The sequence below is a fragment of the Sceloporus occidentalis genome, unplaced genomic scaffold (assembly GCF_023333645.1).
Source record: "Sceloporus occidentalis isolate IW3139 unplaced genomic scaffold, rSceOcc1.0.p SCAF_331, whole genome shotgun sequence".
NCBI classification, from domain to species: domain Eukaryota; kingdom Metazoa; phylum Chordata; class Lepidosauria; order Squamata; family Phrynosomatidae; genus Sceloporus; species Sceloporus occidentalis.
The window spans coordinates 1-18607 of NW_028317311.1; the positions used below are offsets into that span (position 1 = coordinate 1).

At 46.2% G+C, this 18607-nt stretch overlaps 1 protein-coding gene across 1 annotated transcript; it reads left to right on the forward strand.

The window, feature by feature from the left end:
* Positions 1-110: 110 nt before the first annotated feature.
* LOC149274410 (low-density lipoprotein receptor-related protein 4-like) lies at positions 111-9413 on the forward strand (the record flags this gene model as incomplete). The annotated part of the gene is made up of 24 exons (XM_089505503.1): positions 111-287; positions 382-504; positions 673-881; positions 1068-1149; positions 1423-1528; positions 1857-2058; positions 2138-2327; positions 2411-2542; positions 2857-2997; positions 3573-3659; positions 4085-4256; positions 4397-4559; positions 4744-4969; positions 5090-5393; positions 5513-5731; positions 5919-6053; positions 6170-6278; positions 6509-6653; positions 6772-6885; positions 7034-7154; positions 7237-7301; positions 7385-7472; positions 7822-7963; positions 9081-9413. Coding segments are annotated over 24 exons (3785 nt in total), but the record flags the coding sequence as incomplete, so codon positions are not given.
* Between the last annotated feature and the right edge of the window lie 9194 nt (positions 9414-18607).

Sequence of the window (18607 nt, forward strand, 5' to 3'; positions counted from 1 at the left end):
TGTGTCATTATGCACAACCACCTGCTGCTTTTCCATAAATATGTGCTTTATGGGGCATGATGAGCTCCATGGGCATTAGATTGCATTTTCTTAAAACGTCTGTCTTTTAGGTCTGCCTCACCCATTTGCCATCACCGTTTTTGAAGACAGTCTGTACTGGACCGACTGGCATACGAAAAGCATAAACAGCGCCAATAAATTCACAGGCAAGAATCAAGAGGTAATCCGGAGCAAGCTGCACTTTCCCATGGATATTCACACGCTGCACCCCCAACGCCAGCCCGCGGGTAAGTCTTCCCACCGCTGGTGCCAAATGTCACTGCTCAGCATGCGCAGCACCTGATCTGCCCCGAGACACTCATCTGCCACTTTTTTTTACAGGGATAAACCGTTGTGGTGCCGATAATGGCGGCTGCTCCCACCTGTGCCTCCCCAGCGGGAATACTTACATCTGCGCTTGTCCAACTGGATTTCGCAAGACAGGCCATCAGACCTGCGCCAAAAGTAAGTATGGAAACTCAAAGGACTCAAAGACGAGCCGCTAAAACACTAAAGTGTTTTCTTTCATACTCGACCCGTTGCATAGACCACCCCTGTACCTCCTTCCCCTTTTGCTCTGTTTGTACCGTTTTTAAGCTGAAGGTATTAAGATGACCTTTGACCTTTGATCAGGTCTTGACAAGTTCCTGCTTTTTGCCCGAAGGACGGACATCCGGAGGATCAGCTTTGACACCGAGGAGATGTCCGACGATGTCATCCCGCTATCCGACGTGCGCAGCGCGGTGGCTCTGGACTGGGATTCTACCTACGACCACATGTACTGGAGCGACACCACCACCGACTCCATCAACCGCGCCAAGTGGGATGGAAGCGGCCAGGAGGTGAGACGATGGGGCAAAACCTACTGTAAATATATTGGTAACGTGGCTTTCCACTGACCTTATATTAGGCGTTAAAGACTCGTGTTGATTTGTGTGGCAAAAATAAAGTTAATTCTTATTGAAGAGTGGTGGAGTTACTTGATCGTAAATTCTGACTTCTCCTTATCTCCTCCTCTGTTCCTGAAGGTGGTCATAGACACAAGTTTGGAAAGTCCAGCTGGGTTGGCCATCGACTGGATAACTCATAAACTGTATTGGACCGATGCAGGTATTTCTCTCCTTTCTGTTACACCGCAATATTTAACCCTATCGCGTTTCTGTGGAAATAAACCAGGGTTGGGCTAGGGGGTACACTACAAATCCACCCCGCCGCTTTCTGACGTACCTGCTGCCTCCCACCGGATACACAGGTCCTCGTGCTTCGATCTAAGACATGCGCAGCACGTGGCCGCCTGCAGATTATGGGTTCTAGTTAATACACGCTAGCAAACCTGCATGTTTCTCTTTCGGTAAGTTAAACTGTTCTGCGTCTGTTTTGTAGGCACCGATCGCATTGAAGTTGCGAATACAGATGGATCCATGCGCAGTGTTCTGATCTGGGAAAACTTAGACCGTCCCCGAGATATTGTTGTAGATCCTATAGGAGGGTGAGTCCACGTGTACTGAAATCTGCATGCACCGGTTGGAAACGGGACCCATTATGCAAATTAAAGTTTGACCGTACCAAGTGTAGAGCGAAAGTGTTGATCAGTTTAAAAATTATTCATGTTATTATTTAATTCCCCTCAAAATAGTAATGGCGCTGTGGAGCCCAGTGGTGGTACAGAATCCAGTGTAAATAAATTGATATACTGTAGTTTGCCGAGCATGACTGGTAATCCTCTAAGACTGATCTATCACGAGCCTCATTATAATTTAAAACTTTTAGTAGCGGCCATCAACGTCTCCGTTCTTAATTTTGTATTAATGCCCCAGGTTCATGTATTGGACGGACTGGGGAGCAAACCCAAAGATAGAACGTGCGGGGATGGACGCCTCCGGCCGGATGGTCATTATCTCATCCAACTTAACGTGGCCAAATGGACTTGCCATAGACTACGAGTCCGACAGACTTTACTGGGCTGATGCTGGTATGAAAACCATAGAGTCTGCCAGGCTGGATGGAGATGACCGACAGGTGAGACCACCAGGCAGGTGTTAGCATGCTTATCCATCACCCGGTAAGAATTTTTACACGTGTTTCTTGCGGCCCTCAGGTGTTGATAGATACCGACCTCCCTCACCCCTTTGGGCTGACGCTATATGGGGATAGGATTTACTGGACCGACTGGCAGTCTAAAAGCATAGAGAGTGCAGATCGCAAGACGGGACTTGGACGCAAAACCGTGCGTGAGAACTTGGAGAACCTGATGGACATTCATGTGTTCCATCGCCACCGAACACAAGGTACGACGCCGACTGCCGGTTCTTTGACGCCTCCGTGTGTTTGAGTGCGACCGCAGGTTAATGGGTTTTGTCTCCCTCAGCAGTTCAGTCGACATGCTCCAGTAATAATGGCGGCTGCAGCCACATCTGCCTTCTGTCGCCCCAGCCAAAAGGTCACAGCTGTGCTTGTCCAACAGGCGTTAATCTACTTGGAGACGGAAGGACCTGTTCTTCAGGTGAATTTTACACGGGATCTGCATGTCAACCCCCACCCCCCTTCAAGTTCATTATAAATCTCCCTTTTGTCTTCTTACCTCGCCTTTCTTTCCTTACTTTCTTCCTCCCTCCTGGCTTTAGTATTATGTGTAAGAGGTGTTTCCCGTGCTTCGCCTTTCTTGTGCTCCACAGTATTTCCACCTGCCGAGGGGGTACTAGGGGCAGGTAGTGGGGGCTACTCCTACAGCTGTTACATTATCTCTCTAGTTGAATTTTCTTCTTCCGTGTTCCGTTATACCTTCTCTTTACGTTTCTCCTTCTTCGCTTTTCTCAGGAATGGACCGCTTCCTGATATTTGCTCGCAGGACAGACATCCGCTCCGTCTCCTTGGATATCCCGTATTTTGCTGATGTTGTGGTCCCCGTTAACGTGACCATGAAAAACACAATAGCCGTCGGCGTGGATCCCTTAGACGGTGAGTTATAGAGACGGGGTTCCTACGTATTTTGTTGTAGGCCTGTCTGAAATCAGATGTGCCATTGTTATTATTTAATAACCTTTAATAAGTTCACCGTTTTTTTTAAATCGCTTAAATGCAGCTTTCCCGACTGATTAATGCTTCGTTAGCATTTTGATAACCCAGAATACGTACTTGTTTACTTATCAAGTGACGAGTAATAAGAATATAGCAATTCTGCTGATGGTTTGAGGAACATTTATTTGCTTAACCCCTTAATGACCAAGCCCGTACATGTACGGGCTCAAAATGCATTGTTTTCGATGGGTTTAGGGACTGACCATTGTCCTTAAGGGGTTAAAAATATTCGAGGAGGATTCTTGCTTTGTTTAAAACAAAAGTAAAAAATTTCATTTAGGGAATTAGCCATTTTGGTATGTTTAGGGTACTTGGGGAATGGATCACTTGGTTCATTTATTTTGGTAATGAGTTGGAGAAACAAAATATATTATTGTGGATCTATAGATTCTGTTTTGTGAATAACCGGGGGGGGGTTCTGATGTACGCTCTCCGACGGTCCCGTTTTATTTCAGGATTGGTATATTGGGCAGACAGTACTTTAAAGAAAATCAGCAGAGCGGCTCTGGATGGCTCCAGTCACCAGGACATCATAACCACCGGTAAGTTAACCGGATACATTTTACATCACACTGTTTGCTACGTTTTATTATTTTATGACTGATGATGATTTTTTTTTCTTAATATTTGCAAATAGTGACAAATTAAATATAAATTTATAAAGGGAGTCATTTCTATGGAGGTAGACATCGCGTGATAAGGCAGTAAGGGGAAAGCGATTTAATCGAGGGAGGAAAATGTGTACGGTTGAAATGCTAAAGAGATAAAGGTTTGTGTTCAATATGGGAGTCGGTGGCTCCTGTCTGCCGGCTACAACGTGGTTACAAAGTCACCGGTTTGGGTCTCCAGAGGACTTTGTCTTTGTTGGGGCCTCTACAAAAAGTAGGACTTTCAACTTTAATCAGGATTTCTTTCATTGAATATACTTTGTATTTGCTTTCTGTTTATTCCTATTTGTGTCTCCTAGGATTGGTCACCACGGATGGCTTGGCAGTGGATGCCATTGGCCGCAAAGTATACTGGACAGACACTGGTACAAATAGAATCGAGGTGGCGAACATGGATGGTTCCATGCGGAAGGTTCTTGTATGGCAGAATCTTGGAAGCCCTCGAGCCGTCGCCCTGTACCATGAAATGGGGTCAGTGACACCGTCGAGTAAATCTTTCTCTGCTTTTGCTGTGATCTATTTTTTTTTCCTCCGGTTTCATGGGTTATAATTTAACTTTCAGGACATATTCTAAATAACTCACCTCCCTGTAACTCTTGTCTTTCCTGCAGATATATGTACTGGTCGGACTGGGGTGAGAATGCCAAGCTAGAGCGGGCAGGAATGGATGGCTCGGACCGAATGGTGTTAATAAGTATGAACTTGGGATGGCCCAACGGACTGGCCGTGGATAAGGCTGGGTCTCAGCTTCTCTGGGCGGATGCACATACCGAGGTATACTTGATAGACGTAAACATCATGGCTATATAAAGGACAACATAGAACACATTAATCCTTATAATCCATGTAACATTCTATCTTGCTGAACTTGACTGACAAATTTCTTCTAACGATGAGAAGTGATCATTCTTTCCTCTCGTTAATTTCTACAACTATGCTCTCTCTCCGTTTTTCTCAGAGGATAGAAGCCTCGGACCTCATGGGCAGAAACAGAAGGATCTTAGTGTCTCCCGTCCATCATCCCTATGGCCTGACTCTCCTGGGCGCGCACATTTACTGGACAGACTGGCAGACGCGCAGCATTCAGAGGGCAGATAAAGACACTGGGGCAAACATCATCATAGTCAGGGATAATTTGGCAGGCCTCATGGACATTCAGGCTGTGGACAGAACTCACGCTCTAGGTTGGTTTTATCCGCTGGCTCTCATCTCTTTATTGTATGTATGTATGTATGTATGCATGTATGTATATGTTGGCCCCCGTGCTGCTCAGCTGTTTGAGCGCCTTCTGCTTTTTGTCATAGGGTATAACAAATGCGGAGAAAGAAATGGTGGTTGCTCCCATCTGTGTCTTCCCAACGCTGTCAGCTATTCTTGTGCCTGTCCCACTGGTATCCAGCTGAGAAAAGATGGAAGGACTTGTGATTCCTCTCCAGATACATATCTCCTGTTCTCCAGCCGAGGCTCCATTCGCAGAATTTCACTGGACACCGATGACTACACCGATGTATACGTCCCCATCCAGGAGCTCCACAATGTAATCTCCTTGGATTACGACAGTGTGGAAGGCAAAATTTACTACACGGATGTCTTCCTGGATGTTATCAGGTACAAAGAGGGATGGGAATGTTTTTTGTGTGTCTGTATATACAATATATGTATGAAGAACTGTTATATTGTAGCAAGAAAGAGGTTTGCAATGTGCTGAATGTTTTTTTTTTTATCAGGAGGGCAGACTTAAGCGGTGCCGACATGGAGACTGTTATCGGTGAGGGACTGAAGACCACAGATGGTCTGGCTGTGGATTGGGTGGCCAGAAATTTATACTGGACGGACACGGGTCGGAACACCATAGAGGTGTCGCGGCTGGATGGCCGATACAGAAAAGTCTTGATTAACAACAGTCTTGATGAGCCCCGGGCAATCGCTGTATTCCCAAGGAAGGGGTGAGTACTTTTACGCATTACTGAAAAGCTTTTCGGTCACCGAACGCCCCTAAAAGCTGTGATTGTTATACCGGTCTAGTTCAAGCATATGTGTGGAATAATCAATAGTTCTATGTGGTTGGGTTGCTATTGCTACATTTCAGAATGGTGTTCATGTTTTGATTTACTTCCATTCATCTTGTTGCAGTTTCCTTTTCTGGAGCGATTGGGGTCAGGTTGCAAAGATTGAAAGAGCTCACCTGGATGGATCTGACCGCAGGACTATCATTAACACTGATCTTGGATGGCCTAATGGACTAACGTTGGACTATGACACCCGAAGGTCTGTTACCAAATCATTATAATATCCAATATCTGTGACTATTCCTTTATTTGCTTGATTGGATGTGATCTTTGTCATGCTATGTCTTACAAGTACCTCCTATTATTGTCTTTCAGGATATTTTGGGTGGATGCCCACCTTGATCGCATTGAGCATGCCGACCTAAATGGCAAAATGCGTCAGGTGCTGATTAATCAGATGTCTCATCCCTTTGCTCTGACACAGGTGAGAATTTTAACCTTTGTATGTAGAGATACATTTTTTTTTTTTTTTTTTTTTTTTTTTTGCCAGATACAATCTGTTTCCTATGGAAATCACTTTTTCGTGACATGCGCAGATAGTCTTAAACCTTCTCGCAGCCTCTCTAAATCATTCTTTAGTTAGAAGAGCATCTCAATGAGCCATTTAAAGAAGTCTCCAGCTTTGTCTTAAATGTTGTGATTGGTCCTTGACAGGAAGGTCGCTGGATCTACTGGACAGACTGGCAAACTAAATCCATCCAGCGGGTGGATAAATACTCCGGCCAAAACCAGGAGACAATTTTGGCCAACGTGGAAGGACTGATGGACATCATCGTGGTGTCTGCTCACAGACAAACAGGTACTGTGAGCATGCGTAGTCTTACTAAAAATTATTATATATATTGGTTTTCTTCCCTTTGCGTCTTTCCATTTTCTTGTCTAACGCCGAAGCAATGTTCACTATTTTCCCCTCCTAGGAAGTAATCCTTGCGGAGTAAATAACGGCGGCTGCTCCCACCTCTGCTTTGCCCGAAGTTATGATTTTGTGTGCGCCTGTCCTGATGATCTGGATTCGGAAATCTGCTCCCTTGGTGAGTCGCATCTTTAACTTACATGCCGATCTTTTATCATTAATGTAACATTTTGTTCTTTTGTTAAGGAGAGAGGGAGCTGGTGTTTTTACACAATTAATTAGAATGTTCAGGAGGCAAATAATCTATTTTTTATTTTTTTTTCTAGTTCCGGGTTTCTTACCTTCTGCTCCACTGCCTACAAACAACAGTGAGAAAAACCGTGGCCCTCTCAGCCCCAACACCCAAAGTGAGCGAGGAGACGGTGACCTCGGGGTGACAGCTGGGAGGTAAATGTCCAGCGTTTGTTGGTATGGAAGGGTCATATCGGTTTCTTTGTGGTTATTAGACCAGTTCTCACTTTTCCTACAGCTGCTCGGATGAGGAGGCATCTCGAGGACTTTGTGCATCCAATGGTGCCGTTACAGCCAGTACAGGTGAGGGACTCGAGACTGTAACGTGTCTTGGATGTTTTGATTTAATGGAGATTGTGTAACAAACTTCTCTGGTTTATCTATAGGGGACAGACTGCGTGTGCCATACATCATCGCCGGGTCACTTTCTTTGTTGTGTCTTCTGCTGCTCCTGTCTGCTCTGCTCATATACAGGTCAGTATTTGATGGAAGCCAGGATCTTCTGACCACCAGAATGTTCTTCAGGTTATTAAAGGGTCTTCGGTATTGTAGAGCTTGTATACGAACATTCATGGCAACTTTGGGCAGCAATTCATAAAAAAGAAATTATGGAACTGAAAAAAGGTTCAGAGATGGGCAACTAAATGAATTAAAGGAATGGATGATCTCTATGAGCATGGAGAATATAAATCTCTTTGGGTTACTTCCTTATTGTTGGATCAACAAATATATTTTTGGTTTTCCAAACTGAATAATGGTTCTACAATGCAATATTTTGTGCCCTTTTGGCTCATGTCAGGCGCATTATTCCCTGTGTTCACAGGCATCGACGGGCCAAGTTGTCAGACCCGGGCCTTAGCACCTTAACCTACAGTAACCCTTCATATCGGACATCTACTCAGGAAGTGAAAATAGAAGCTGTGCACAAACCCGGCACATGCCACCTACAGCGACACCGGAAAGAGGTGAGGACCCGCATATGGAGCGGAGGGACAGGGTGCCGTTCCACCGACATGGTGATTCTCTCACCCCAACAATCAATGGAATGGTTTGTTGTGCAGAAACGTTCCACTGGTCCCTGCGAGGATAAGTTAGACAAAAACATTCACTTTCCATATGTAGCCTATGCGAGTGTAGGGTGCTGGAGTGGACTGTGCTTAAAGCATTGTTCTGTTCAGAACAACATAGTTAATCTTCTGCAAGGAACAAAGACCAACAGAAAGGGAGTCTGAGTTACAGATCTTTAGGGTTTATTGCCCCCCTTTGAGTGATCTCTCCATTATTGTGTGCCAAGGTGAGCACCGGCAAGAGGTGTGCAGGTCTGGGATGCATGTGTTTCATGCCTCTTCATGGAAATCATGGATTATACCAACGTAGGTTCCCTCATATTTTTTTTAAGAGACCTATCAGAGACATCCTATAGAGATCAGGAGCATAGTGAGAGAAATGGTCGGTGACCAACTCCAGATTGTGCCAGTCGACCAAAGAAAGAAGATAATAGCCGGGAAAGCAGTAATAATTTTCTAGAAAAGAAAACCCAAAGCTACTGTAAAAGTAGCTGTTTTGTGTTCTAAAGAGTTATGTCATGGTGCATTGTTGACCTTTCTGTACACATTTTGAACCTGTACATGTCGTGGCCTCTTCACTTTCAGCGCTCTGCTCCTTCTGACAGCCTCTCCCCTTTTCTATTCTGAGTCCTTACTCCACGTAGGTACCGCTGACGGTTTCACACTCGAGTGCGATCTCTATTCACTAACTCAAGAGTGCTGTTATATAATGGCTGCTTCTTTGGCATACTAAATAACCTGCATTACCCCCATTGCTCTGTTGCCCCTGTTCCTGTTTTCTTACTCATTTTGCTGTGTTTCTCAATACTAGTAAAAATGGAGCCAAACACATGGCGGCTTTCTGAATCTCCAACACGCTACGTTATTAATTCATACACTGTGCATGCGCGTTCTCATTTACTGCTTCGGTTTTGATAGAATGTAAACGTGTGCGTGAATGCGCGTGCATGACTGCTGGGTGTGAGTGTGCCGTCTCCCGTGTCCTCCTTGCTCTGATCGCCTTTCTGTTTTGCAGGCTCTGCCTGATAACGGGTTCACGAAAGAGAAGATCCGAATTTTAGAGGGTTTTGGTTTACTGTCGGGGGAAGAGTGCGACTGGGATGACCTCAAGCAGGTGAAGCCCTCCAGGGCCAGCATCCTCCGGGACCACGTTTGCATTAAGACGGACACCGTGTCTCTGCAGGCCAGCACTGCCTCCCTTGATCTTACGGAAACTCAGCAGCTGCTACAGGAGGAGCAGTCGGAAAACGGCAGCATCATGCTTCCCCCTACCCCTGAACGCCGCATATCCCTGCCAGACACCGGCTGGAGGGCTAAACACTTGCCCGCCACAGAGAGTGAAGTGTGAGGCACCAGGGGCATGAGATATAAGGGGGAAGGATGGACTTTGCTTTACCCCCTTGTTAGCATTACTCAACTAATCACGAGATTCCGTATCTGGTACGATTGCTCGGCTCTGCTTTATTACACTTGGACATGGTGGGACTTCTCAGACACACAAGGCTGGCAGACATGGGTGGGAATTTTGTAAATGTACTGCTGTATAGACTGGTTTGCACTCTTCTCCGGGTCATATAGGTTGTTGGGACAGCTCCTTTATGGATACATACTCATGAACTGAGGTGGGTCTCCATTTTTATGGAGGACTTCAACACATCGGCATTGATGCGCACAGATGACCCTGGTGACCACCCTCTTCGAGTGATACCTTTCTACATCCGGGCTGTTCCTCACTCTGGAAATAGAGGATGGCCTTATATCTGTTCAAATGCCAAGAAGATGGAATGCAAACATGTATTAACTAACCCCCAAGGTTCTGCGTGTCCTCCAATGTATTCCGGAAACTGACGTGGGCTACAGGATCCATGAGAAGTGGTACGGATTAAGCACTGATTCTCCAAGGAGTGAACAAAATATTAATAAGAGAAACAAAAATATAGTTTTTATACTAAGCAACAACACAAAAAAAAAAAAACTTTACTCTGCAAGGTGTTTATTTTATAATGTTTTTAACCAAGATTTCTGAATGTTGTTTTTTTTTCTATTTTATTTAACCTCTGTTGGGTATTTTAGACTTGTGATAACTTAATATAAAAATAGATTTTCATACTTGGTGGCTGGCTTTTCCTTCTGTGTTCCGTACAAATATCATCACACTGATCTGACTTGGCAGTTTCTGAATATTGGAACGCACAAACAGAACGGAACGCAAGCCCCTCGACTCACAGGCAAAGTCAACGGCCAACCTTAGGAAGACTGAGCTCAGACATTTCATAGCCGGAGTGAGCCTAGCGTAAAAGGTGCTTGGGTGCCGTAAAGTTTTGTCTCCCCCTTACTAAAGCACATACTCAACATGCAAACTCGTTCTAATACCTACTCAGTCTTACATACACTATGTATGCCTTGTGAAGCTTGTAAAATAAGTGGGCAGAGCGAAAAAATGGCTTTCCCACTAAAGTGTATGTTACTGTGTGTGTCTAAGCGCAATAGTATGTGTTATAGTGTGTGTGTGTGTGTATAAAAGTTGAAAACACTGGCAAAACGAAGGCCCCCCCGCCTCATTTCCCGCTGCTCGCATGTAGGTAGCGTGTAAGGACCATGAGGTACCAGAAGAGCTCTCAGGAGAGAATGGACAACTATGGGTGGTGTGTGGGCGGTAGTGTATGTTAAAGTACTGTTTGTGTGTGTGTGTGTGTGTGTGTGTGTGTAAGTATGATACTATGTGTGGATATAAGTATGTTATGTCAGTGTGTATAGAATAAAGAAAAACGAGTGATGGCACTACTTAATATAAATACAATATCATATATTATCTTTTATTTATATAGCACCAACAATTTACGCAGCACTTAATACAATACATATATACAAGGGGTCAGACCGGAATTGACGGAATAAGACAAACCGATACATTAGGTGGAGAGAGCCCGGCTCGCAGGCTTACAATCTTATATATCGCCATTTGCTTAGATACACTGCCTTTACAATGTTAGTGCGCATATGGACAGACTTTTGTAATATCCGTGTATATATGTGTGCATGGGCAGGCATGTGAATGTGCAGTATGTATATGGGTAGTATGTGTGTGTATATAGCCAGGCATGTGTAAGGGGCAGTATATATATGTATGTACACTCGCTAGCCACTTTATTGGGTACATCTTGCTAGTACCGGGTTGAACCCCTTTTGCCTTCAGAACTGCCTTTATTTTCATGGTATATTTTCTACAAGGTGCTGGAAACATTCCTCAGAGATTTTGGTCTGTGTGGACATGATGGCATCACGCAGTTGCTGCAGATTTCGGCTGCACATCCATGATGTGAATCTTCTGTTCCACCGCATCCCAAAGGGGCTCTATTGGGTTGAGATCTGGTGTCTGTGGAGGCCATTGGAGTTCAGTGAACTCGTTGTCATGTTCAAGATGACGTGAGATTTGTGACACGGTGCATTATCCTATTGGAAGTAGCCATCAGAAGATGTGTACACTGTGGTCATAAAGGGATGGACCTGGTCAGCAACAATACTCGGGTAGGCTGTCGCGTTTAAACAATGCTCAGTTGGTACTAAGGGGCCCAAAGTGTGCCAAGAAAATGTCACCCACACCATTACAGCACCACCACCAGCCTGAACTTTTGATACAAGGCTTGATGGATCCATGCTTTTATGTTGCTTACGTCAAAGTCTGACCCAGCTATCTGAATGACGCAACTGGAATTGAGACTCATCAGACCAGGCAACGTTCTTCCAGTCTTCCATTGTCCAAGTTTGGTGATTCTGTGCGAATTGTAGCCTCGGTTTCCTGTTCTTAGCTGACAGGAGCGGCACCCGGTGGGGTCTTCTGCTGCTGTAGCCCATCTGCTTCAAGGTTCGACGTGTTGTGCGTTCAGACATGGCATTTGGCATACCTTCATTGTAACGAGTAGTTATTTGAGTCACTATTGCCTTTCTGCCCATTCTCCTCTGACCTCTGACATCAACAAGGCAGCAACCGTGGAAGCAGTCAGTTGTCTAATTTTGTCACAAAGATTTTCTTCTGTGTTTATAAAAAATAGAAGTTTTGGCTCAGTAAAATTGCCACTTACAGAATTTCCTACTATATCATGGTTAATGCGCTCATATTCGCTGTAGCTCTCTGCAGTTTACCCCAATCTGAACGTGGTCTCTAAAGCAGTTCGACCGGCTAGCTGTCGATTAGCACTACAGCAGCGTTGGCAGATCGATTAGCTTCGACGGGTGAAGGCTCTTCTCTTGTTAGATTTTGACACCAAACTGGCTCCTCGAGAATAAATCAGCTCGTGGTGATACAGGGTATCATGGAGTTCTCCTGAGCTGTTGGGGATTCAGGTATTTGGTGAAAAGCATTTTTGGTTTCCGGTTTAAGAATTCTGCTCGGTGGAGGAAATCTCCAGGTTCTTCACCGACTGTCCCTTGCTGCCTCACGCTCCTCTGGAAAACCTCTGGGCTTGACCCAGAGATTGCCGGGTCAAGACCTGAATCCTCCGGGTCAAGACCCGAATCCTCCGGGTCGTGGGAGTGGGGTCTTGGCACGCCCTGCTCCCCGCCCATTTCCCTTTAAATGGGGGTGTTTCCCGTTGCCATCAGCGGGAACGACCCGACATCAGCAGGACCTCCTACCGACCTTATGGGACCGCCCACCGTGGGCAGTCCTGGCCGCGTCCCGCAAGGGATGGCTCCGGGTAGCTGGCGCCCAGAAGTTCCCAGGTATGCCGATCGGTCTCATATAAGACTGTCCCTGGCTGTCTCACGCTCCTTACTCCCATCTGCTACTGACAAGTTAAAATGGCGTCCGCACACTTCTGTCTAGGCTAGTCCCGCCCCTTTCTAAATAGTGATTGGCCAGAGGATACGTTATAGGAGATAAGCACAAGTTTGTAAGATTCCATTAAAAATAAAGTTTATACGACTCCGACCCCAGTGCATTTTAGCGCATTTGTTTTATGTAAGACGTCTCGCCTCAGTTTCACCAACATTTTACTCACCCTGTGAGCTTCAGTAGCTCTATCGCATTATGGGTTAAAACATACGTCACTAGAACCATCATTTTATGTCCTTATAACCCATTTGTAACTGCGTTTAGAGATTAAATATTTAACATCTCAGGCTCGCCTGCCATTTATGCGCGCATACCGATGCTGATGAGGACCAATATACTAAAGGCAATTAGAACTTTGAGTTAACTTTTGCTTGCCCAGCACAGTTCCTTTGTTATTGGATGGAGCCAAGCTGGGGGTTCAGCTACAAAACTATTCATGATAATCATGTTGTTAATCATCTTTAATTCAGTAACAAACACTCAAAGTATAAATTATTGTGATGGGAAAATAGATATTTCAGTATTGGTCCTTTTTTAGTGCAATAATGTTCATACAGCAGCGTAACATAAGCTTTCAAGACCTTAAAGGTCTCTTCTTCACATTACAAACTTCTTGGATGGAGAATAACACACGGGCCTGTTAGCTCATAGGACGCCCAGACACAGAGACTCAGACAGCGCTGCAGCGGGAGACGGCCTTAAAACAGAGCACGCCCATCGTGTTCAAATGGCCCAATTAAAGCGCTCTCTGCTGCGGCCGCTCCGATAACCAATCGGATTTAAGAATACTGCGCGGTGAGCGAGTTCAAACGGCAGCAGACAGGCGATCCCGGATCACCGGGGTACAGTACAGTGAATCCCGCGGGGGACGCACAGCTTCAGGCCAAGGGCATGTACGTATACCGTGCAGGCTTCTGGGTTATAGGGAGTCTTAGACATGTCAAGGGGGCGGTATGGCTGTCAGGGGGGCCTCTATACGTGCGTGCGGTGAGACGGACCGTATAGGTGTTGGCAGGCGGATTGTAAGGAGAATATAGGTGGGGGGGTGGCTGTCACATAGGCCGTAGAGGTGTTGTGCCTGTTATATGGACTGCATAGGGGTGTTTGCTGACACATAGGCCGTAGAGGTGTGTGGAGGGGTTGTATGGCGTTCTTAAGGACCATATAGGTGAGGAGACTATGTCTTCTTACACGGTTCTAGAGCTACGTGGGGCTGCTGTGACCTTCTTGGGGTAAGATCTAGCGCAGTGAGCCCGGTGGAGGGGTATTACAGGGCATCTGGGAGCTAAAAGGGGCTGTTGGGTGATGTAGATGTACGACTGTCAGAGTTGATGGGCCTGTAGGCTGGCCGGTGAATGGTTGTCATAGGGGGTCCTGTAGGTGATGGTCCTAGAGGTGTTAAGGTAGTGAATGATGCAGGCTGGAAGGCAAGAAAGGACTTATAGGGGGTGGCAGGTGCTGTTGGGTCTTGGCACTATTGAGTGGATCATAAGCTGATTGTTTTTGGGGTATAGCTGTACCCCCTGTGCTGTACCCCCTGTGCTTACCTGGGCTGTACCCCCTGGGTTTACCTGTGCTGCACCTGGATTTATAGCTATAACTTTAAGCCAGCTTCCTGTTTGAGGTGTAATTTTATTATGTAAATGACTGAAACACTAAACATAATGTTGATGAAGAGGTAGAGTAGCAATTGTGGGGGAAATAGTGATGCAGTTGTCATAGCAACCAGAATGTTCCCAATTGCTCCATAAAGTTAGTACTTTACAACAGAACTGTGCCTTATCCCTAAACACTTATAATTATCTTGAAGGGTGCAATAATCACAGGAATACCCAATATTTATAATTTGTTTAGGTTGTTGTGAAGCTGGGATGAAAAGGACCCTTGTGCTTTACAAGAAAGATAAGGTTTGGAAGGAATGACCTGGGGTGCCCTCCCTCTGCCCGTGCAGAATTGTATGGTCCTGGGGTACACCCCCCCCCCCCGTCATGAAGAATTGTCTTCTGGGGTTGTTAGGTTGGGAAGGGACTTGCTGTTACAGGTTGTTTCTGGCTGTGATTGTCAGGTGTATGACTGCACAGGTTGTTAAATGCGTGCGTTATATGCGGTCTCATGTGTGCTGCATTGGGGTCCGTTCGCACCGCTGCGTTCTGCAGACAAAGCACTTTCATGAATACTGTGGCTGCCTGGCACCCTCTCTACTACACCCATAATGCCAATGCCTGGCCCTTGGGATATGCATGGTGTGGCTGTACTGTTTGCCACACAAAGCAGGATTGTGTCCCTCTCCCCCTTAACACTACAGAACGTGTACACCGAGCGCGCCACACTAATACAATTGTTTATAATGACGGCTGCATTTGCCTGACCCCAGCGGCGGCCTTGTATTAGGGTCACTTACCTGCAATGGTTGTTGGGAATGACAGCTTTGGTGTTGCTCCAGAATTGGGCATTTTATATATTATGTTATAAAGCAGCACCAACCATGACAGCCCATATTAGGGGACATTTTCCCCATGTTGGTTCTGGTAATCTCCAGGTTTGCCCGGTGATCTGTGCCAGGCCTTCTGTAATCTGGATGATGGGGGGGGGGGTGCGCTGCCCCTATTAGCACCCTGTTATGTCACGCCTTGTATTCATTACTGTGATGTACTTGATGTTAAGCTCCTGGCACACAAATGGTTATCAGCTTGTGCTGCTGATGGGGGGGGGGGGGGGGGGTTGGGCAGTTGGCATGTCATGTCGCTATGAAATGCCCAGAATCGCCTGGTGGTGCTGGGCAGATCTCCACACCCTGATGCCTGAACCTTCACTGCTGGCTCTTTTTATGCTGCCCTATAAATGTATGGCTGTTTGGGGGGGTATTTATGGATGCCTTTCATGCTCAGTCTGTGATCGGCTGTGTATTTCAGGCAGTGCACTTGCAGCCATCATACCAGGTCACGTGACTGCACCCCTCCATGATGGGTACGGTGTGGGTGAGTCCTGACTGCCTCTGTGTTTTGAAATACATGAAGTGCTGCCAGTGGGTGTGACCCCGGTGTGGGCGGGGCTGCTGTCTCATCACTGGGTGGTAGCGAAGGCAGCCTCCTGAGAGCTGTATTAATGTCGTGCTTTGTGGATAGGCTGCTGGCGGCGGAAGGGGCGGTGTCACGGTCTTGAACGTGACATCATTGGCTGCGCCGCGCATATTCTGGCTTTGCGAGCTGCGGGAGGATGCGCCCGAGCCCTTTGTGTCAGACGGCCTGAGAGGGGGTGATTTGTGGGCGCAGAAGCCCTGCTTTACAGGTAAGGCTGTCTGAAGGCAAGGGGGATCCTCTGCCCGGGAAGCCGAGCTCTCCCCTCCTGCTGCACATACCCGTTAGATGGGCCTTCTTACCAGAGCAGGTGTGCGCCCGGTTACTGTCCTGCACATCTTAAGGGTTAGAATAGGCCTCGGGTATGTCACCCTTCCGTCTGCACCTGATTAGACGTCACTTAGTCCGATCTGGTTGGTTATATTCTTGTGACAGCCTGCGAATTTCCGTCTGACTCCTGAAGGGCCCCCGGTGTCGGTAAAAAGCATTCTATGGTACCAGAGGCTTGGTTAGATACAGCATGTGCATCCTGTCTTATATCAGCACGGCTCAGCTCAAAACCTAAACGGTGGCAGCAGTGATCTGCCATTCGGCAGCCAAAGAGTTAAGCTGCAAGAATGGTGGCTTACCTGGGAGTGCAGACTGGCAGCATCTTGGTGAACAAAGATCCTCAGCTGGCTATCCCGTGACCTCTGACCCGCGTCCCAGCGTGCATCATGGAGCGCGAACACGCCAATGTAAAACACATTACACTAATGGGTATTTAAAAGGCTTCCTCGCTCGCCGCCGTCTGCAGCTCCTGCTGCATGCAATTCGCATTCACGTGTCTCGAGTCTCTGATGGCTTCCTGGAGCAGGAGGGAAAAATAAAATCTATTTATATTTTCACGTGACTTTGTTGGTTGCTGATGTAATGGCCCATATGTCGATCGCAATGAAATCCGCTCCGGTGTCGGTGCAGGTTGTGTATCTCCGCTGTCTGTCGGACGAGCCCATAACATGATGATGGTGGGATCTATGCTTATAAACCATAACCCCTAGTGAGAATATAAATGTGGTTAACACTTTGTTTAGCTCAGTGACCAATCCTTTAGAGAAGTAAACAGCGCAGGACTAGTCTGGTAATCCGGTAACTATGGATGCTTTGGTGACGGCTGCTTTCTGCGTGTTTGGATGTCGATTCGTGCGTGATTAGCAGCGAGTGTTCAGACTCCTGCAGAACAGGTCTTCCCGGGTGCAGCTTGTAAAAGTTGTTGACGTGTCTGATTTTATTTTTAATATATATATTTTATACCCTGTATATGTTCTACCTTGTGCAAATAAACATACATAATATTTTTGCCAACATTAAATATGGGTGTCTTGGATTGGTGGATGTGTTGTTTGGGGGGGGGGGTGCTGCCAGAACATGCTCTGTAAACATGTCGAACTTGCAGAATCGCATTGTCGCCATGGAAGGTAACAGCCGTTGCAGATCTCTGATGCGCTGATCTGGTTTCTGCTATAAACTGCATCTGTATGTTTAGAAACAGGATCTCGTATCCATGAATAGTAGGTTTCGTGGCTTTTAGCAATTTGCGGGAAGTGTTTGTCGGGCTGTTACAGCTCTATGATGTGACGCTCCGAGCGTGAATGTGTCGTGGCTCGTTTAATCCCAAAAGCCCAAAGTTTTGGGCCACGAGAACAGATATCAAATGTCTGGAAGCAGTTGGGATAATGCCTGAGAAACGCATTGGTCTGGTCGAAGGGGTAATCGGGGCCGAATTGCTGTTTGCTTGTGTCGGTGAATCAAACCGTTGAGTTAAAGTTTTTGCATTGAGTGCCCAAGCTTATTCGGAGAGAGGAAAGGGTCTGCGGTCTCTTCCCACGAACGCTGTTCCTCAAGTCTCTGTCCTGACAGTAACGCAAACACTGAATGCTGTGCTAACAACACTAAAAAAAAAAAAACTGAGTCTCTTTAATGGCTTCACAAAGTCTTGAGCTTAGTGCTAAAAATGAGACTTCGAGGTTTCCATGGAGCTCGGACTTCACGGTTTTGTTCCTTTTGTCCCCAAGACAGGTTGTCTGGTGCATAAAAGTGACTGCAAAGTCTTATGTAATATTTAAGAACCATTAGCTCCCCCTGGAACCCCAGGGGTCTGCGTGGCACATGCCCTCTCTGCTGTGAGCGGACCCATAGTCTGTGGCATATAGGGGGGGTTAAAGGGTATATCTGGGGGGCAGCGTGGCATATAGGTGTATAAGGCATATCTGGTGGGCAGAGTGGCAAATAAGGGGTCAAGAGGCATATAGGGGGTTAAAAGGAATATCTGAGGCAGAATGACATATAGGGGGGTATAAGGCATTTCTGGGGGAGAGTAGCAAGCCGTAGTTATTTAAATATGGAAAAAATAGTTTGAATTAATATTTACTAATAAAACTTTTTCTTATAGGGTAGTCTTATTCAGGCTTTCTTTCCTCAATCAAATGGGGGGGGGTCGTCTTATAATCGAGAAAATGCAAGTTTGTTTTTTTTTGGGTTTTTGGGTTTTTTTTTTTTGTTTTTTTTTTAAATCGGCTCTGCCGTTGGGAGTTTTACTGCTCGGTATGATGGATGGATGACTGGTTTCATTGTCTTGTTAAGTCTGTAAAT